This window comes from Gobio gobio (genome assembly GCF_949357685.1).
Source record: "Gobio gobio genome assembly, chromosome: 22".
In the NCBI taxonomy this organism is placed as follows: Eukaryota; Metazoa; Chordata; class Actinopteri; order Cypriniformes; family Gobionidae; genus Gobio; species Gobio gobio.
In genome coordinates, this window is record NC_137118.1 from 18,325,233 (window position 1) to 18,346,575 (window position 21,343).

The window sequence follows — 21,343 nt, forward strand, 5'->3', positions numbered from 1 at the left end:
AGAGATAATTTATACAAAAAAATTGTTACTTTCGCTGTTATCGTTCTCACAATGTACATAGTGTACAGTACTGCTTATGTAAGTGTATGGTGGTCATTTTATCAGTTGACAGTCTTCCTCTGATGAAGGACAGGTAGACGCCTTGTAAACACACGGAAATTGGACATATTCAAATACCACGTCGACTGGAATTCTTGGTCACGTTGTTTACTGCGTCACCGGCTATTTAAGCTCAGAAGCTCCTAACAATAATTCAGGGAAGTGTGATAGATCAACGCAGTCAGCCGCTTTTGAAGGAACAAGCGCGTGTTAATTCATCCAGACTCTGAACACACTGGTGAAACTAAACTGTCACTATCTGAAATGGCAAAGAAAGGTAAAACAATTTGACTGACCTGTTTAAAATAAGTGTTATTTTAAAAATACATAGCCTATGTTATGAACTTGAAGTTGAAACGTAACGAGTTTCGATTCTTCCCCATACAGAGCAAGCCGCTATTGTCGAGTGCGCGCAGCAGTTGCGCAGAATTGGAGACCTTTTGGACTGGAAATACAAGTTACTGAAGCTCATAATCGCACTCCAGAGAATGCAGAACGACGGAAAAAGCTGAAAAAAGAAGGAATCTGAACCAACGTACACCTGACATCTGAAGAGGATTCCTTTCTGAAGACGAGGTGCGTCGATCGTCTTCCAAAAACAACAACAAAAAAAGTTGGGCAGGAATGGCCTTCCGAGACGAAGACACGGATAGGATGAGGACATCGAAACGCCGTGGATCATTTCTGTGCTATTCTGAGACCATGTTTGTCTCTTGACTGTTTCTCTGAGGGGCTTTGAACTAGGAGTTTGTATTCATTGGGTCGAATTGCAGAGCTCGTTTACAAATGGACTTCTTTTTCCAACAATTATGAATTTAGTAAACAATAGGCTACTCAATGATCTGTACAAATAGAGATGTGCGAAATGGATGCCCTTATAGCCTACATTTGCTTTTAGGCCTAATGATAATGTGTAGCCTATTTCATATGGGAACTGACTTCACTTATCTATGGAAAAAATACCTCGAGACTAGATGGTTAAAGGTTATGGCACTTTTAAAACTAATGCAGAAAATATTTTTGTTGAATAATTCCCACAACACTTTTTACGAAATGCAAAGCTTTTTAAAGCACTTGTAAACTGAATTGTTAACTTCATCTTGCACATTTAGGTAATATCTTTTTAATGATATAGGCTATTTGTAATATGTAAATCTATAATAATTGAGGTAACGTGACATTACTTATCATGTGACAGCAATGAAAATCTACCTACTGATGTATCTACTATGTAAGCAACTTCCTGTATAAGCAATTGAAATATTGAATAGGCTACTTTCTGACTGTTTTATGGTGTTTTCTGAAACTGATTAAATATAAGCAAGACTACAAAACAAACTGCTTGCATGTGTGTGATTGATCCCTCACATTTAGATTTATAAGATTTTGAAAAATTTCACGGGAAAATGTATTTTATGAGGTTATGAATTTATTAGTGCTGTCAAATCGATTAATCGTGATTATTCACGATGAATCACATCTAAACATAAAAGTTTGTTTACATTATAGGCCTATATTTGTGTGTGTGCCTTTATACGTCTGTGTGTGTTCGTGTCTGTATATAGGCCTACATATACACATATGTGAATATTTATGTGTGTGTATACAATATACACACACACACACACACACAGAGACTAACATTTATATGTTATATACGATTAATGGATTTGACAGCATATGATGTAAACTGTAAGCTCTACCCCTTAACATAAGAATCAATGGGGAGTACAGCAAATCTTTAAAAAAAACATACAAATGACATCATACGAATTCATATAAATAGCCACCAATTCGCCAACATTTAAGACTTACAAATTGCCATGAGATTGTGTTCGCAACTTGAGTCATTTTTAAAGTGAATCAAAAACATATTGCGTGATATAAACTCGCAAATGTGTTATAAACTCAGTGAATCAAAAATTTGAGCACGGTCAGTGTCTGATTTCATTTGACTCCTGAAAGACTGAACCAAAACCATCAGAATAGTTTCTGAATCAACATTCATTCTGAACTGGTTGAACTTGTTCAATCTTGTCTGAAATGCATGATGCGTTTGGAGGAAAAAATCCTTACAGTCTATGAAAGAAAAAGAAAAAATACTGCAGTGCTTTTCCTTCTTGCATAAGCATTCATGAGGTTATGGTCTCCTTGTGTGCTCGGGTGTGAATCATCATGGCATGGCAATCCCCTGTACATGTTCTCAGTGCATTCTACATACAATAGACCAGATTTGCAGGGCTCCCACTCATCCTGGAAAACCTGGAAAATTTATGACAAATTTTCCAGTCCTGGAAAACACATGTAAAATGAGAGAAAATGTAAAATGTCCTAAAAAAATCTTGTTGTTGTCCTGTAAAATATTTTTTTAGTACAAAGAGTTGGCCCAAACAATTACCGCTAGTTGCAGAAAGTGTGATGTTCAGGAATGCTGAGTTTTGAGACGTGAGAGTAGTATTTCGAATGATGTTGTTTAGTCTTGTGTTTCCACTTGCAGCAGTTAGCTAAAGTTATTAACTGCTCAAATATATGCAGTGAATGGCAAGCAGCTACCTAATCACATAATTTTTAAATAAACTTGCAATTGCAAGTTATAAAGTCAGAATTGCGTGATATAAACTCACAATTGCATGTTATAAAGTCAGAATTGTGTGACATAAACTTGCAATTGTGTTATAAAGTCAGAATTGCCTGATATAAACTTGCAATTGTGTTATAAAGTCAGAATTGCGTGATATAAACTCACAATTGCATGTTATAAAGTCAGAATTGTGTGATATAAACTTGCAATTGTGTTATAAAGTCAGAATTGCGTGATATAAACTTGCAATTGTGTTATAAAGTCAGAATTGTGTGATATAAACTCACAATTGCGAGTTATAAAGTCAGAATTGCATGATATAAAATCACAATTGCGAGTTATAAAGTCAGAATTGTGTGACAAACTCACAATTGCGAGTTATAAAGTCAGAATTGTGTGATATAAAATCACAATTGCGAGTTATAAAGTCAGAATTGTGTGATATAAACTCACAATTGCGAGTTATAAAGTCAGAATTGTGATATAAACTCACAATTGTGAGTTATAAAGTCAGAATTGTGTGATATAAACTTGAATTGTGTTATAAAGTCAGAATTGTGTGATATAAACTCGTAATTGTTATAAAGTCCGAATTGCGTGGTATAAACTCTCAATTGTGTGTTGTAAAGTCAGAATTGCGTGATATAAACTCGCAATTGTGTTATAAAGTCAGAATTGTATGATATAAACTCCCAATTGTGTTATAAAGTCAGAATTGTGTGATATAAACTCGCAATTGTATGTGGTAAAGTCAGAATTGTGTGATATAAACTCACAATTGCGAGTTAAGTCAGAATTGCGTGATATAAACTCATTATTGCGAGTTATAAAGTCAGAATTGTGTGATATAAACTCATTATTGCGAGTTATAAAGTCAGAATTGTGTGATATAAACTCAAAATTGCGAGTTATAAAGTCAGAATTGTGTGATATAAACTTGCAATTGTGTTATAAAGTCAGAATTGTGTGACGTAAACTTGCAATTGTGTTATAAAGTCAGAATTGTGTGATATAAACTTGCAATTGTGTTATGAAGTCAGAATTGCGTGATATAAACTCGCAATTGTGTTATAAAGTCAGAATTGTGTGGTATAAACTCTCAATTGTGTTGTAAAGTCAGAATTGCGTGATATAAACTCCCAATTGTGTTATAAAGTCAGAATTGTGAGATATAAACTCACAATTGTGAGTTATAAAGTCAGAATTGTGTGATATAAACTCACAATTGTGAGTTATAAAGTCAGAATTGTGATATAAACTCACAATTGTGAGTTATAAAGTCAGAATTGTGATATAAACTCACAATTGCGAGTTATAAAGTCAGAATTGTGATATAAACTCACAATTGTGAGTTATAAAGTCAGAATTGTGTGATATAAACTTGAATTGTGTTATAAAGTCAGAGTTGTGTGATATAAACTCGTAATTGTTATAAAGTCCGAATTGCGTGGTATAAACTCTCAATTTTGTGTTGTAAAGTCAGAATTGCGTGATATAAACTCGCAATTGTGTTATAAAGTCAGAATTGTATGATATAAACTCCCAATTGTGTTATAAAGTCAGAATTGTGTGATATAAACTCGCAATTGTATGTGGTAAAGTCAGAATTGTGTGATATAAACTCACAATTGCGAGTTAAGTCAGAATTGCGTGATATAAACTCATTATTGCGAGTTATAAAGTCAGAATTGTGGGATATAAACTCAAAATTGCGAGTTATAAAGTTAGAATTGTGTGATATAAACTCGCAATTGTGAGTTATAAAGTCAGAATTGTGTGATATAAACTTGCAATTGTGTTATAAAGTCAGAATTGTGTGACGTAAACTTGCAATTGTGTTATAAAGTCAGAATTGTGTGATATAAACTTGCAATTGTGTTATGAAGTCAGAATTGCGTGATATAAACTCGCAATTGTGTTATAAAGTCAGAATTGCGTGGTATAAACTCTCAATTGTGTTGTAAAGTCAGAATTGCGTGATATAAACTCCCAATTGTGAGTTATAAAGTCAAAATTGTGATATAAACTTGCAATTGTGTTATAGTCAGAATTGTGTGACAAACTTGCAATTGTTATAAAGTCAGAATTGTGTGATATAAACTTGCAATTGTGTTATAAAGTCAGAACTGTGATATAAACTCGCAATTATTATAAAGTCAGAATTGCGTGGTATAAACTCTCAATTGTGTTATAAAGTCAGAATTGTATGATATAAACTCCCAATTGTGTTATAAAGTCAGAATTGTATGATATAAACTCCCAATTGTGTTATAAAGTCAGAATTGCGTGATATAAACTCACAATTGCGAGTTATAAAGTCAGAATTGTGTGATATAAACTTGCAATTATGTTATAAAGTCAGAATTGTGTGACATAAACTTGCAATTGTGAGTTATAAAGTCAGAATTGTGTGATATAAACTTGCAATTATGTTATAAAGTCAGAGTTGTGTGACAAACTTGCAATTGTGTTATAAAGTCAGAATTGCGTGATATAAACTCACAATTGCATGTTATAAAGTCAGAAATGCATGATATAAACTCGCAATTGTGTGTGGTAAAGTAGGAATTGCATGATATAAACTCGCAATTGTGTTATAAAGTCAGAATTGTGATATAAATTCACAATTGTTATAAAGTCAGAATTGCATGATATAAACTCACAATTGTGTTGTAACGTCAGAATTGCTTGATATAAACTTGCAATTGTGTTATAAAGTCAGAATTGCGTGATATAAACTCAAAACTGTTATAAAGTCAGAATAGCTTCATACAAACTCTCAGTTATAAAGTCAGAATTGCATAAACTCAATTGTGTGTTCTAAAGTCAGAATTGTGAGATATAGTCAGAATTGTGTGATATAAAATCGCAATTGACTTCTATCGCACAATTGCAAGTTTATATCTTCCACTTCTGACGACTTTTGTGATCTATAAACTCACAAATGCTATAAAGTCCAATACTGAGGAAAAAAGACTGACTGTTTTTTTCAGAAATGCGAGTTTATCACAATTATGTAAACTCTCAATTGCGAGAAAAAGTCAGAATAGCGAAAAGTCCCAATTACCTTTTCTTTTTATTCTGTGGCGTAAACAAGCTTCTATAGTCATAATGTATGATTAAGAGCTCATATTAAAAACTGTTTTTATAGTCAAGTCATGGCAATAAACTGTATAGCTTTTAAAGACTTGGAGAGCAATATTTGGCACGTAAAATTGAAAATGTCCTGGAAAATGATTGCTGAAAAAGAGTGGGAACCCTGATTTGACTGCATCATTACAGAACAGAACCATACAATCACATAGCTTAAAGAACGAGGACAGCTAATATTCATATCCCTTCCAGGCACTTAAAGATATTTCTTTATTATATGATAAAAAGCAGATGTACAAATCAGGGCATCCATTTCACACCATCTCTACTTTTACAGCTCATTAAGTATTTTTTTACTAACAGAGAATGAACATGTCAAACACCTGCTTTCTTACAGAGGAAGGGCATATCCCTACCCCATTCTTTACCAGTCCAAAAAACATGACAATCGACTCTGAAAAACTGCGCTAACAGCTAAAGGAATGAAATAAAAATGATTAAAAACATAGTATAAAAATTGGAAATATAGTAAGGGGAGAGATTATGACATGAACGAAGCCATACATATGAGACGAGACAGCTACATGTATGCAGTGATCACTATGGACAGGCCTCGGGAATGAAAGCCTTCCTTGATGTTGGGCTCAGCTAGTGTTTGACTGGCCATTCGCATGAAATGGACGAAAGTTATGAGGCAACTTAAACCCAATGTCTGAGTTAGGATACGTGAGCTCAACGCTTGTGATGCATTGCAGTACAAAAACCTTTGTAAGTTTGAATAGAGATGTGAATCTTGGGCTGGAGAGATGAACTGGACTTCCTGATCAGCTAAACAAAAAGGCTGCGAGTTATATAACAAGCACTATCAGGTTTTAGTCACTTTATGCACAGGCCGATGAGAATCGCCAGCAAATGTCTTTGAATTAAAACCAGTAATATTAACACACATTTGAACATTTTATTCTTCGAGCATTCAGAAAGAGTGGATTTCTGGAAAGAAGACTTGCAAGGAAGCAGGGTCATAATATCTTTAAAGCACCAGAGAAAAACTGATGCTTGCATTTCAGTCTTTTTAAATGTGAAATTGTTTATTTTCTGTTAACTCAAGACCCATTTCAGGTATTAGAAGCTCACGGAACATTTCCTGCTGAATGTGGAAAAGCAACGGAAATGGGACTGTTTCATGTAATCATGACAAGGACCATCAAGCCCGTGTATTCGGAAGTAGTGGCTCCTTATTCAAAGATACATGGAGATTGAGATGTAGAATGTAGAATTACTGTAGAATTATACCAGGATCTGGATTAAGATTAGTCATGGCCTAGTTAAGTACAGGGAAACAGACCCTTGACAAAACACCTCCTTCAATGCGCTCATTTCCATTCTTACATGAACTTAATGATCTAAGTGCATGAACTACAAGAAGCCTCACAGTGAATTGCAATCATGTAGCAACTATTGGCCATTTAGACGTAGACAGGGCAACACCTTTGTGAAGGTCAGAGTCAGATCTGTGACAATGAGAAAAAGCCGTCCCTTTCCAAGTGTCATCATCATCTCCTTCAAAAATTGTATTTCCATCATCACCATCACCAATATTAGTCCGAATCAACCAAGCTTGGGGCCAGTGGTCCGAGTCCAATGCCATGAGCACAAATTTGAGTCCCTTTCTCTCTACACTGGAGGTTCATTTGGTGAAAGCGGCCACCACCGCCCACAGCAGCTCGTTGGCGCCTGACTTGGCAGCCTCTGCCTCTGGCTCGAGATCCAGGAGCAGTCGCACCCTCTTCATGGCCAGATCGTACTGGTCGTCCAGCAGAGGAGCGAAGGCGTTCTCTAGAACATCAGAAGAATGTGCCAGGAACAGCAGCGCCAGCACACGCTTATCCATCCGTTGCGGCTCGTTGACCCATTTCTCCAGGACGGCCTCCTGGACTTTGCGAACCAGCCGCTGCTTGATGGTGTTGTTGGTGAGCGGGTGGGTGGTCATGTCGAAAAGCAGGAAGTTTTGCTTCTCCGTGGTGAGGACGCCCTTCTCCACCAAGTTCTTAGCCAAACGCTCTCGGACATTTCGCAACTGGTAGTGCAGCTTCAACGGATTCCAAGTTTCACCTACAGAACGTAAAAAGGGCCTTTTAAATTGACTAGAAGAACTGGAATGAGCCATGTCTAGAGATGTTTGAAGCAAATAAATCAAGCACACAATCTAATTGGTAATATAAAGCTTAAAGTCAGCATGACATAAAAAATTGCCCACTATATCAAAATAACTCTGAAGCAATCTTTCAATTTGGATGATGCCATCAGTCTTCATCATGTACCGTCAGCTTCTGACGATCCAATGAATTCCCAGCACTTATGTGGCGTTCACACCGGACGCGATTGACGCAAATAATTCGCGCGAAGTTGGACGCTTGAACATTTTGAGTTTACTTGCTTCATTCGCGTGTGACATTCACTGCACAACAGACGCGAATTTGCGTCATGGGAGGGGCTTCTGCCAGCCGGCTCATCTCGTTGAGAAATGGCTGACATGGGCTGTGTTTACACTTTTTTTTGTTAAAATGTACTGTTAATGTGTGACAAAACGTAGTTTTAAGACTTTTTCAGTCAATAATGTAGTTGTTTAAAGCTCAAATCTGTGGTTTATTTATTTAAAGAGTGCCTATTTGAACATTTTATCTGGCGTTTTCGGAGTTGTGAGCTCCAGCGGACCTCGGCCAGTCCTTCTGACGTCTCTGTGGTGTGTCTCGAGCTATAATTCGTCTTGTAACGGGCGATCTTTGGTCTCATGGATCTATAATTTGTTCCCTGGCAAATCGTTTAGGCTGAGGGCAAAGTGAAGTTTCATTACGTTTTTATTTTTAGGCTATAACTGTACGTTACAGTTGTAGCCGACTAGCACTGACTTTGAATGTTTGCTTTATTTCATGTATAGCTTATTATACCTTTTACTTATACTTTTGTATTATTGATCATACATAAACTTGCATTTAACAAAAAGAGACTGGGTTGTGTTTCATGTCATTTAACGTTATCACAGTGATAATCATATTGTCTGAACCAGATATTAATATACAGATTTTCTCCTCATTGTTGTCACAACCAGAGCAAGCTCCTGATTGGTTAACGCGGCAAGAATATCTGCCAAAGTTCAGATTTTTCAACTTGAGCGATTCGCACGAATCACGCGTTCAAAACGCTCAATTCGCGCGAATCGCACCATTCGAGCGAATCGCGTCCGGTGTGAACGCACCATTAGGGATGCTCATAATTAACCAGTTAACCGCCATTAAGAATTCTGACTGATTAATCCTATCGATTAAATGGATTAAGTAATTTTTAAAGATATTTTGAATATGTTTGCTGCATGGTTAAAAATACGCCACACATATAAAATCGAGCTTTTGAGAGAAAAAAAAAAGTCACATAAGTCACATTTAAGGCCTAAATAAAGCAAAATGTTTACAAACATTTTTAACATGTCAAGTTTGCAAGTGCTGACATGTTATGTGTCTGTGTGAGGAGACCTGCGCAATCACTTGAAAATGTTCCCTATAACAGCGGAAACAACTTAAAGGTGCACTGTGTAAATTTTAGCGGCATCTAGCGGTGAGGTTACGAATTGCAACCGCCCACCCCTCCCTTTCGAAGCACAGAGAAGCTACGATGGCCGACACAGGACAAAGATGTCGTTGTCTGAGATGGCAGAGAGTAGATAGCACTCTGTAGAGAAGTTTGTTTATTTAGACACATGATGGCGCAAAAATGGTGACTTCACTGTAAGGGGACACGCGGTGTATGTAGATAGAAATGGCTCATTCTAAAGGTAATAAAAACAGAACGGTTCATTATGGTCTTTATACAACACTGAAAACATAGTTATGTATATCATATTGCATTTCTGTCAATAGATCCTCATAAATACTAAACACTGCACCTTTAAAATATTCCGCCATTTATGGTCATAAAAATAAAAGCAAGACATTTTTTATTTGAGTACACTCAGAATAAAAATTAAACATTGTGCTTTTGTAAAATAAAGGAAAAACAAACAGGACGTCGTCTTGATTTTCTTGTTTTTGGAGCGCGGAACAGAAAACCGAACACAAACTCCTACTACTCGTCGCACAGTTTCTTCTTTCGGTTTGTTAATCTGTTAATATTTAAGTGAAATATATATATTTGTGTATTTATTCCTTTTACATATATAATTTGATTGTATTTTTCCTCCGTTCACAGAAGCGCTGCAGGTGTGTGATGTGACGATGAGTCCTCATGTTCTGTTGTTTATTCTGCTATTTGCGCATGTAAAACTAAACCCCTGGAAAACAAATTTTGTTTTATTTTTAATGGGTCACAGACACTTATCCATTCTAATTTAATTTAACAATCTTATAGGTTAATGGTCGGTTAACGAGTTTCGGTTGTAAGTTAGGGGGGAAAAAAACTAGATAAACATCCCTAACAGCTCTATATCATTTTTCTTGTTAAATATTTTAGTTCATTACAGAAGTAACATGGGTTGCGAACAATGTTTCACACGGTCTTAAAGACAAACATTTTTAATTATGTCATCATTTACACATAGTTCCAAAACTGTATGAAGAAGGTTTCAACTTTTTTTGATCAAACAACTAAAGTCAGTGCTCAGTGGGGCTTGAAACAACACTGAACCCCATTGACTTTCATTGTATGGACAAAAAAACAAGCAACAAGCGTGCATGTACATGTGTCAAATATATTCACAACTCACCACTTAACAACTCAACCCAGCTCTGGACTGTCTCTGGAGGTTGAGTCTCTTTAATATGTTTCAATGCCTCATCCAGCAACATGTCTCCAGTGGGGGCATCAGATTTACACAACACCTGGTGAACAATCAAGTATAAAGAGTCAAGTCAAAAGTGTACAAATTGCATTTTAAAAAGCCTCAAAATTAAACACAAACACACCTTTCTGGTCAGAAGGCTTTTCCTCCTCATTCCAGATGCCTCCAGTTGCAGGCGTCCTCTTATGGCCAGCTCAATAAGCATACACCCTCTCAGACCAGACGATATGCAATCATTCCAGAATGACGTGTAACCCTAAGCGAGACAGAAGTTAATCGATTATTATTCTAAGAATAACATGAAAAAACATGCTTCCATAAACAGGTGGCCAACAGTTAAAACTACTTAAATGTTAAAACAAATGTCCTATATGGTCCTGATTGCATTTATTTTGTTTGACATCAACAAGATTGGCCTAACTATGTTGTTTTGCCATTGTTATATGCAGGGTAGTTATAAAGAGTTAGATAATTAACATTTACGACAGAACACTTGTAAACCTGTGCCTTTTAGACATATTTTGCTTTAAAAAAAAAAAAAAAAGCACGACTGGGACACTCTTATCAGGCTAAATGGTGAAGGTCTCCAGGAACAGCTGTTCTTAAGACACTTAATCTGGGTCATATAACAGGATTTATCTAGTCCTCATGTTAACTATCTTCTTCCTGGCGACCATTTGACTAACAAAGCGACACAAGTCACGTCAAACCTCTCGATCCTTCAGTCCGAGCAGCAACACCTCTTCCATCAAAGTCAGCCGTGTTTCTTTGGAGTCCCCCTTGTCTTCGTCCTCCTCTTCTCCGCGGCGGGACTCATACTCGTCCTCCTCTTCGGGGCTTTTCTCCTTATCCGCGGCGTTACGCGAGGCCTCGGTCCGTCTCTGCACCAGGCCCGAGCTTCTCTGCGTTAGCGAAGTCATTGTTTGCACAAGCCTGAAAACACCAATGTGTTTAACAGTCTTTTAATTGTACATCCGACAGATGATGTCTATATTCACGCGGTTCCGTGCCCCTATAACAGTTTCATCAATATACTTTCTGTTGACGTGGATGTTTACATGCATCCGGGACGTTCCACCTCTTCCACTCTCTTATTTCCTTATTCAATATGGCGGACGTTGATGACGCAATGACGCATGTGATGTGACGTCTACGCGAACGTTTGCGCGAAGACGCCCGCGGATCCTATTTCTGTGGGTGACAAATTGATTTTTTATAGAACGGATATGCTTTCAATGACGACGCTCTGTTGTCTTCTTGATTTTTATTTTTTAATAAATAAAGTGACTAACACTTTTAAACTTTCTCAGTTTGTGAGAAATCCACTTGGGGTTCAGAGTATTTATTTTTCCCACATTAATTTCCCACATGTCTAGTACAATTATGTGGTTTTGTTTCATTAATACAGTGTATACTTTTTTCTTTATTACCCCGAAAGAATGGAAGTGGAATGTGACAACATGCCCCATAGGTGGGGTAGGCTACATTGTAACATGTGAGGGGCACATTGTAACATATGACAGCTTAAAATGGTATCTGATCTAATAAAAAACAAAAATATTCTATATTCCAGAATGGAACCGAGATACAATTGAACAAACAAATAAATCTTCAGCAATCACAGGAAACTGGAAAGGTTATTGAAAACGTCATTGGTCAAAACATTTTTGGGAAGCCTTATGCCTATGTTTAAGAAGTGATATAGGCCTACTGAAATTTGGAAGGCTTAGGCCTACAACACTGCTAATATCATTACAACAGCATCCCCAGCTAACAGGGAACGTTTCCATAACTTAAAGGGAATGTAAACAAAACGTTCTGACTACAACTTTTAGTTAGCTGGGTCTGTGCACGAATAGAACTTTAATCGTCAACTCATTCTATTCAAAAGTGCTTATCTATGATGATTCAATATCAATATTTTGGTTAGATATCATATCACATTAAAACCGCTGAAATATAACCATGAAAGCAATTGTCCTCTATACTTATTTCTTTGTTAATGTATAACCTACAACATCATCATCAGTTTGCCGTATATCGCAATTGTTGTACCTGTTGTGGGCGTGTCGAAGTGTAAAAGGGCGGGGCTTCCGCTGCCGGGTATGAGATCTATTATTCTTGGTACAGTAGCTCTCAAGCTCAGCGTTGAGCACCTGATTGGTGCACCTGCATCTACGTCACATCAAATCAAATCAATAAAAAGGAGCGAGACAGACTTGCATTAGTGGCCCTGTAGATGTGTAGTTCATTCTCTTTGGTGTTTAATAGGCTATCATTTAGGAGATAACGGCGCATTTGCTTCCTGACATGGGAGATCCACAGAACAGTAAGTTTTAATTTATCAAAAGTTAATAAAGTTAATGCTTATTCGTGTTTAAAAAAAAAAAAAAAAGATTAGAAATATGCATGATGTAATGTTTGTTAAGGAAATACGCTGATGTCGTTCTGCGTGGGTTGTGGGCATGAGATCCTGGATCGCTTCATTCTGCGTGTTTTTCCTGATCTGGAGTGGCACGCGCAGTGTCTGAGGTGCGCGGAGTGCCATCAGTATCTGGATGAGTCTTGCACCTGCTTCATCAGAGATGGGAAAACCTTCTGTAAAGACCATTACAGGTGGGTCTTACAGCAAAGTCGCTTTGCTCATCAGAATTATTTTTATTACAGCTTCTGTGCCACTTTATATTGTGTCTTTAACTAGGCTTGCTACATATATGTACCAACATTTAAATTAATAATTTGATACAATGCACTTATTGTGCAGCCTACACTTATTGTGCAGCCTACATACGTTTTTACATTGTAGTAGCCTATGAAAAAAGATCCTGCATGTAATTACAGCTGTAATTAATATCTGTATTTGCATTCATAATTACACTTTTGACTTTTCTCTAAACCACCAAACCTGTCCCTATAACCACATCCCATCTCAATAGCAGCAAAAGTGTTTTGTATTAGCCTACATGAATGCAATACATGTTAAGTGCATATTGTCTAAAAATTATTTTATGTAAGTATAAAGACATACAGCAAATATAAAGTGTGATTTATAACTAAATAAGGAGTAAACTGAAAGAATTTTAAAAAGTGTTGGAAAAATCCCCAAATATGTAAATATTTCATTCAGCAATTTTGTTAGTATTATTACTAATGTAATGAATTATATATTTGTGAAACATACATCATGTAGAGTAAAGTGCTATTTTATAGGCTATACATCCTGTTCCAAAAAAATGCTATGTTTGTGATCTAACATTATGTTACAATTCATCAAATGCCTCTTGACTTTTCCCCTCCTCTCTGTTCTCTGTCAGATTATGCAGCAGTAAATGCGCAAGATGCCACAAAACCTTCGTCAGCAAGGAATATGTCATGAGAACACGAGTGAATATTTATCACATCCAGTGTTTTCGATGCGAGAGCTGCAATCGTCAGTTACTCCCTGGAGATGAGTATGTTCTGCGGGACGGTCAACTGCTCTGTACAGACCATCCTGAGTTTTTTAACAAATTAAAGAGTCCATCAAATAACCAACAGAAAGAGACTGCTGATCCATCCGGTAAGTCTATAGTTTCTGGACAAGCTTCCCAATCCCAGCCAGCATTTAAATGTTTATTCACAGGTGAATCTATATCAGACCTAAAGGTTGAATCGCGGTTGAATTTAGTTTTACAGATTGAATCAATGTTGATCCCAGTTGACAATTTTTTTTTTTTTGCCAACATTCCAATTAAATGTATAGTTCACCCAAAAATGTAAATTCTGTCATTTTCTCACCCTCATTTTGTTTCAAACCTGTATGAATTTCTTTCTTCTGTTGAACACAAAATAAGGTATTTTAAAGAATGTTGGTACACTGTAAAAAATGTTATGTGCTATTTGCTTAAATAAATAATGGTAACAATATTACACATAATATTTTTGAGAAGTTTTGGCTTGGTTTCTTTAATTGAATCTACCTGAATAAATCATGTAAAATTTCCTAAATTATTTATTCTACGAAACAATAAATTAAATATTTTTAATGACATGTGCTTATTAATTTTAAGTTGACTTTAAAAAAAGAGTATAAATTAGAGGGAATGGAAATGACCTGTTTCTATTTGACTTACGTTATACAATTAAAGGACTGTATGCTGCTAGCACAGCACAAGCAGAAACAAACTTGTTACTGCACTGGCAGTAGCAAAGTTATTGCTCATTGACCAAAGCAACATGCTTTATAATATTGGTATACATGCAGTTATCCACAACCTAACCATAAGATCTACTCTTCTGCACAATGGTAACGGTCAAAACTTCAACAGAAAGAAAATCTTTCAAATGTCAAACATAACAGAACATTAAACGTTAACAGATGTTTCCCTTCACTCAAAAACACATAAAATAACACTTAATTTCAATATTAACTCTCCCTTTCCAGCCATATGCAAAGTATGCTGGGAACTAACAATGGTGTCTCTAAATAAAACTGCATAATTGAGTTAATTCTCTTAAAATAAATAGGTAACCTTATTTTCCTTAATTTTATCAGTTTATTTGGTTCTTCGATTGAAGGCTCAAGATTGCTTACATTTCCTTAAAAAAATCAGGAAAATGTATCTCTTGGTTTTATTAGTGAAATGTTCTCAATATTTTCTATAAAACACTGAACCACAATTTTCTTAAGAAAATTTACACACTATTTTTAATTATCACCTCAATTTTTTTAGTGAAAAATTACAAGACCCATGATTCATTTTTTACAGTGTACAGTTGATGGACCCCATTGACTTCCATATATAATTTTTTTCTACTATGGAAGTCAATGGCTGCTGTCAACTGGTTATCAACATTCTTCAAAATATCTTCTTTTGTGTTCAGCAGAAGAAAGAAACTCATACAGGTTTGGAACAACATAAGGGTGAATAATTGATGACAGCATTTTCATTTTTCAATTATCCCTCTAAGTTATGAAAACCTTATTTTTGAATGTTCAGAACATCCATTTTCTAAAAAAAATTTAAAATGTTTTTTTTTTCTTGGTTATGTGAAGATTAACAAAACATTTCATTTTATAATTTTGTAAACATTATGGGAAAGCTGATGTTCTAAAAACATTCTGAAACAAGTATTAACATTTAAAAAATGCTAGAATTAAAATGCTTTAGAAAAAACCCTTCCATGAATGTATAAATTATATTTTTGCGTTAACTTTTATTAACTTTTATTTGTGTTAATATTTATTAAAGATCAACTTTGAACACATTTTATTAATTTTACAGGAAGAACGTTTGCTCATAACTTTGTGAGAACCTTGCCAGAACGTTCTGAGAATGTTCCCTGTTAGCTGGGCTACTGTGACATTGTTTCAATGTCTTATTTTTCAATATGAAATTTAAAATTTTAGCTTTGATTTATACATTTTTGTTAACCTTTTTTACAGACATTTAGCATTAAAAGTTATTTCATGTAATGCTGAAACAACAACGTCCATGACCCTGTCGTCGGTTCACCACTGTTCCTTCCTTGGACCACTTTTGATAGATACTGACCACTGCAGACCGGGAACACCCCACAAGAGCTGCAGTTTGAGATGCTCTGACCCAGTTGTCTAGCCATTACAATTTGGCCCATGTCAAACTCCCTCAAATCCTTATGCTTGCCCATTTTTCCTGCTTCTAACACATCAACTTTGAGGACAAAATGTTCACTTGCCGCCTAATATATACCACCCACTAACAGATGCCGTGATGAAGAGATAATCAGTTTTATTCACTTCACACAATGTTATGCCTAATCGGTGTATATGTTGTTTTGAGGTAAAACCTCTCATTATATATGTGTCTATCACAGAGGGCATGAAATCCACAGCATCCTGGTCATCAGCGCAGAGGAGGTCAGAGAGAGTCACCCGCGTGAGGACGGTTCTCAGCGAGTCCCAGCTCTGCATGCTCCAGACCTGCTACAGTGCCAATCCCAGACCCGACGCCCTCATGAAAGAGCAGCTCGTGGAAATGACGGGCCTCAGTCCTCGGGTCATTCGCGTCTGGTTCCAGAACAAGCGGTGCAAAGATAAGAAAAGAAGTCTGATGATGAGACACACACAGACACATGAGGGCCGTCTGGTGAGTGAGCAGGAACTTACTCATAGCAGGCCCGGCATATTGTGTGACTGGGGTGAAAACTTGGTGGGCTAGCATTATCTTGCATTGGTCAAACTTGATTCAAATCATGATTCATAGGTTTTTGATTGAAAAATAAACTATTTAGGATTGTTTATTGCATCAAAGCTAAGGTCATACGTTTACACTTGCTGAATGTTAATCATTTAAAAAAATATGAGGGATTTCTTAAAGGCACAATATGTAATTTCCGCCACTAGAGTTCGCTTATTCAAAACAAAGGCGTAGCTTGATGACGCCTTGATTTTGCAGAATCATGGGAGTTGTTGTCTTCATATCTACAGCCGGGGGGAAAGAATCCGACGGAGAAATCATATTCATGGATGAGCTAATGTATTAAAGAGTTATTACCATTACTAGTGTGAAGCAGGGTGGGGCTGAAAGCCGTTGGAGCGGAATAAGGCAGCTGGAGCGATTGCTATAATGACAGACACACGGCTCAAAAGAGCGGAGCTTTTATTATGCTGCAGACGACCATTTGCGCTTCTTCTGGTCATGCGTATGTGGGGTAACCAAGCGTCAACCTCCCCCAGTTTTTCTTGAAGCCAATATGGAAGTGACTTAAACTGCAATTTATCGACTGGCCGCTAGAGACAGGCTCCAAAAGGGAGCAGAATCTCATTGAGCCCCATGTTAAAATGCCATACTTTACAGCAGAAAAAAACATGTTTACAGCAGGGTACAAATTGTGGTTTTGGTCTATAGCTACAGCTAATTTTGCCCTTCATGACAACTGTGAGGGGGTACATTTTTTTATAACTCATTCGTTTAAATTATATTAAGCTTTAAAGTTCTGCATAATTAAGGGCGTGGCCACTTTGAGTGACAGGTGGATAGCCGTTTGTTTGCTGTTTGCTGTTAGTCATCTTCAGAATCCTACGGGTGATGTCACGGACACGACGTCCATATTTTTTTTACAGTCTATGGTTAAAATTGCTTATTTCTCTGGATTTTAACATTCTTGGAAACATTTGGGAAAATGTCAGTACACAAGTCAACAAAATATATAACATTGTTCAAGTGTTTTTTGGATATTTTAATCCAAAAATCGTTCATATTGTGCCTTTAATAGGCTACGTGTGTTGTTACCTGGATGATCGAAAGCTGATGTTCAAGGCAACACACTACATTAAGAGCCAGGGGGTGTAAACTTTTGAATGCTTGGTGGAAATGTTTCCTATTTTGTCTAAAGAGCTTAATTTTTTAGTACTGCCCTTCAGAAACTATGCAAGATATTAACATGTTTAAGACAAAATAAGAACAATTTACCTCAATTATCCTGTAAAAATGTTTAAACCCCCCGGATCTTAATGCATTGTTTTTCCTTTTTTCTTCTTTCATGTTTTCTTCTTTTGTAATATTGTGTCCCTCAGTTGTCCTCGTGTGAAAAGATGGATCTCAAAAGCCCTGTTTACACCTGGTATTAAGATGCATTTTGTTCGATCGGATCACAAGTGGACGACGCTAAATACAGGTGTAAACGGGGTCTAAAACATTTTGAGCTGGTCCACTTTTGACCACTTGCTCGAAAAAGCATTAGAACGGATTGCTTTGTAGTGTAAACGCTCATGTGGTCGAATGTGTTCGAACAGCCACAAAAGACACCTACTCTTCCCCTTCTGACCTAATGCATAATTAGTACATTAAGGAATTAATACATTATGGTAAGTGCGCTAGCCAGACGGGATTTAAACTTTATCTGGAGACCCAAGTTTGGTTTAAAGATGAAAAACATACCAAGCACAAAGTTCTCTCTCCATTCCTGCATGATTTTTAACACACACTCAGCGTTCACTTTGGCCCCTGTGTTGTTTTCCGTCGTCTCCAGGTGCGTTCAAATGTAAATTGTGCAAGCTTATTTCGTCCATTAGATCAAAAGATCTGAAAAAAAATATATTAATTTACCCGCCCATAGACCCTCCCCTCGAAGAAATCAGGACATAAGGGGTTGAAAAGAGACAGATTAAAACACCAGGTGTAAACGGGTATGTCTCCCTCATCTACTTGTGATACGATTTGCCAAAACGCATCTTAAAGGAACACTCCACTTTTTTTGAAAATAGGCTCATTTTCCATCTCCCCTAGAGTTAAACAGTTGAGTTTTACCGTTTTCGAATCCATTCAGCCGATCTCCGGGTCTGGCAGCACTTTTAGCATAGCTTAGCATAGATCATTGAATCTGATTAGACCGTTAGCATCTCGCTCAAAAATGACCAAAGACTTTCGATATTTTTATTACACAGTGCCTGAAAAGTGTCCCCAGCGCTCCCTGTGTAAGCAGGTTGTCACGTTGGTTATGTTGACGGAAGTTAGCCTATTTTCAGGCGCTGTGTAATATCATTGTGCCGCTGCACTCATGGGACGGCTCAAAATTCCTTGATTATTACGCAGGACTGAGAGTATAGTTACATTTACATTACATTTATGCATTTGGCAGACGCTTTTATCCAAAGCGACTTATAGTGAACTTATTACAGGGACAATCCCCCTGGAGCAACGTAGAGTAAAGTGCCTTGCTCAAGGACACACTGGTGGTGACCGCTGGGAACGAACCAGCAACCTTCTGCGTATCAGTTCAGTGGTTTAACCCACTGGGCCACCATAGTTCCTCGCCATATTGGCCTAGAAAAGCACAACTTTTCATTTTCTGTCGGTCTTAGTACACAATGTAACTACAGTTTTAAATAGGAAAAATATCGAAACTCTTTGGTCATTTTTTGAGGAAGATGTTAACGGTCTAATCAGATTCAATGATCTATGCTAAGCTATGCTAAAAGTGCTACCGCCAGACCCGGAGATCGGCTGAACGGATTCAAAAACGGTAAAACTCAACTGTTTAACCCTAGGGGAGCTGAGAAATGAGCCTATTTTCAAAAAAAAAGTGGCGTTTTGCTTTAATACAAGGTGTAAACACAAACAGGACCAAAATCATACACTGTTGGAAAGGGGTCAAATATGTAGAAGATGATGGAAAACTAAAGATGAAAATTTTTTCTGAAGAACAGCAGCCAGTTTAACTGCTCAAGACAAACACGGGACTCATGAACAACCATCTAGGAAAAAATAAAAAAAAAAAATAAAAACAGTCGTGGATCATCCAGGTAACAACACACAGTATTAAGAATCAAGTATGTAGACTTTTGAATGCTAGAAATATAGAAATATATTCTATATGTAAACATCTTGTATGTGAGATATCATATTTGGGGCAGTACTAAATAAAAAGCAATTTGTATGATCCCAGGTGGAGCTGAGGAAGCAAGGAGTAATATTGTGAAATATTATTACAATTTAAAATAGTTGTTTTCTATTTTGATATATTTCAAAATGTAATTTATCTTCAGTCACATGATCATTCAGAAATAATTATAATATGCTGATTTGCTGCTCAAGATACATTTGTTTTCAACATTGAAAATAATAAGATAATAATAATTGAGCATCAAATCAGGATCATGTGACACTGAAGACTGGAGTAATGATGCTGAAAATTCAGCTTTAATCACAGGAATAAATAAATAAAAAAATTAGAAAACTGTTATTTTAAATTGTAATAATATTTCACAATGTTACTGTTTTTACTGTATTTTATTAACTCCCCTAAATATGGTCTAGCAATGCCAAATGCTTAGACAATTTTCAGTAAAGAACTTAAGGTGTTTGTTGTTTCTTCTTGTTGAAAGGTTTCAGAGGATCCAATGCTGGCCAGTCCAGAGAGCCAGGACAGTGACATGATGATAAGGCCACCATGGAAACTACTGACCGACTTTATTCTGCAAAAGGATGCTGAACACAGATCATACCAGCAATTGGTAAATATCAGGATACACAAAAGATGACTTACTAACACTACGTATGGATACATTGTTTTTGTACTATTGTTCATTTGTTTGGATCTGGTTTTCAGCTTTCTTTATCAAAGGAAGGACCTTGTTCTGCTGGAAGTGAAGTTGTGTCAATATCAGCTCAGTTACCAGACACACCCAACAGTCTGACAGCAAGCGCCACAGACATCAGCGAGTAAACAGAGCCTTTCCCACCAAAAAACCCCCCCCCAAAAAACGGGTAGGGTATTCCTGCAATACGGGAGGCTGCAGTTTCAGGAACACAGTCCTAGGACCCCTTTCTAGGACACAAATTTTTTGTGTGTACTGTACAAGCAGTTTACACTATTTTAGAGCATTTACTATTTAATTCTGTATTTGTATTAGTCATTTTCAGGAATGGTTTAGTTGTTTAATTATTTAATGATGATGATGATGGTAGAGTAGATAATATTTTTTCAGAAACACTTTTTCTTATTCTGGTTGAAACTCCTAATAGCTATCAATAACAGAAGTGGTCTAAATAGTAAAACATGTACATATATCTTCTGTGGTAGTTTTGGTGGAGGACCAAAAAATGTTTGTCCAATCATTGTTTTCAATCCGAACTATCAACGCTGAAATGGATCTGCAGCAGTCAGGTGGTACAAGTAAGAGCTCTGTAAGTTGTTTCCGTTCATTGTTATGTGTTATGTTTTGATGAAAATACCTTATTTTTTCATCACAGAAGCAAGATATTTTCTGTGTATGT

At 36.6% G+C, this 21,343-nt stretch overlaps 3 protein-coding genes across 3 annotated transcripts; 2 read left to right on the forward strand and 1 right to left on the reverse strand.

Moving 5' to 3' along the window:
* The first annotated feature begins 256 nt into the window (after nucleotides 1-256).
* On the forward strand, nucleotides 257-1,423 carry pmaip1 (phorbol-12-myristate-13-acetate-induced protein 1). Its single transcript, XM_079804484.1, has 2 exons — nucleotides 257-376; nucleotides 487-1,423. The coding sequence occupies exons 1-2, from the start codon at nucleotides 364-366 to the stop codon at nucleotides 609-611; spliced, it is 138 nt and encodes a 45-aa protein (XP_079660610.1). The 5' UTR covers nucleotides 257-363; the 3' UTR covers nucleotides 612-1,423.
* A 4,314-nt stretch (nucleotides 1,424-5,737) lies between these two features.
* golph3b (golgi phosphoprotein 3b) lies at nucleotides 5,738-11,749 on the reverse strand. The gene is made up of 4 exons (XM_079804485.1): nucleotides 11,315-11,749; nucleotides 10,729-10,860; nucleotides 10,530-10,644; nucleotides 5,738-7,885 (listed from the first exon to the last, which is right to left on the reverse strand). Exons 1-4 carry the CDS (start codon nucleotides 11,522-11,524, stop codon nucleotides 7,461-7,463), a joined length of 882 nt encoding a protein of 293 aa, XP_079660611.1. The 5' UTR covers nucleotides 11,525-11,749; the 3' UTR covers nucleotides 5,738-7,460.
* Nucleotides 11,750-13,044: 1,295 nt separating this feature from the next.
* isl1b (ISL LIM homeobox 1b) lies at nucleotides 13,045-20,792 on the forward strand (the record flags this gene model as incomplete). Its single annotated transcript, XM_079805255.1, has 5 exons — nucleotides 13,045-13,220; nucleotides 13,919-14,163; nucleotides 16,440-16,711; nucleotides 20,452-20,580; nucleotides 20,676-20,792. 5 exons carry the CDS (start codon nucleotides 13,045-13,047, stop codon nucleotides 20,790-20,792), a joined length of 939 nt encoding a protein of 312 aa, XP_079661381.1.
* Nucleotides 20,793-21,343: the final 551 nt, after the last annotated feature.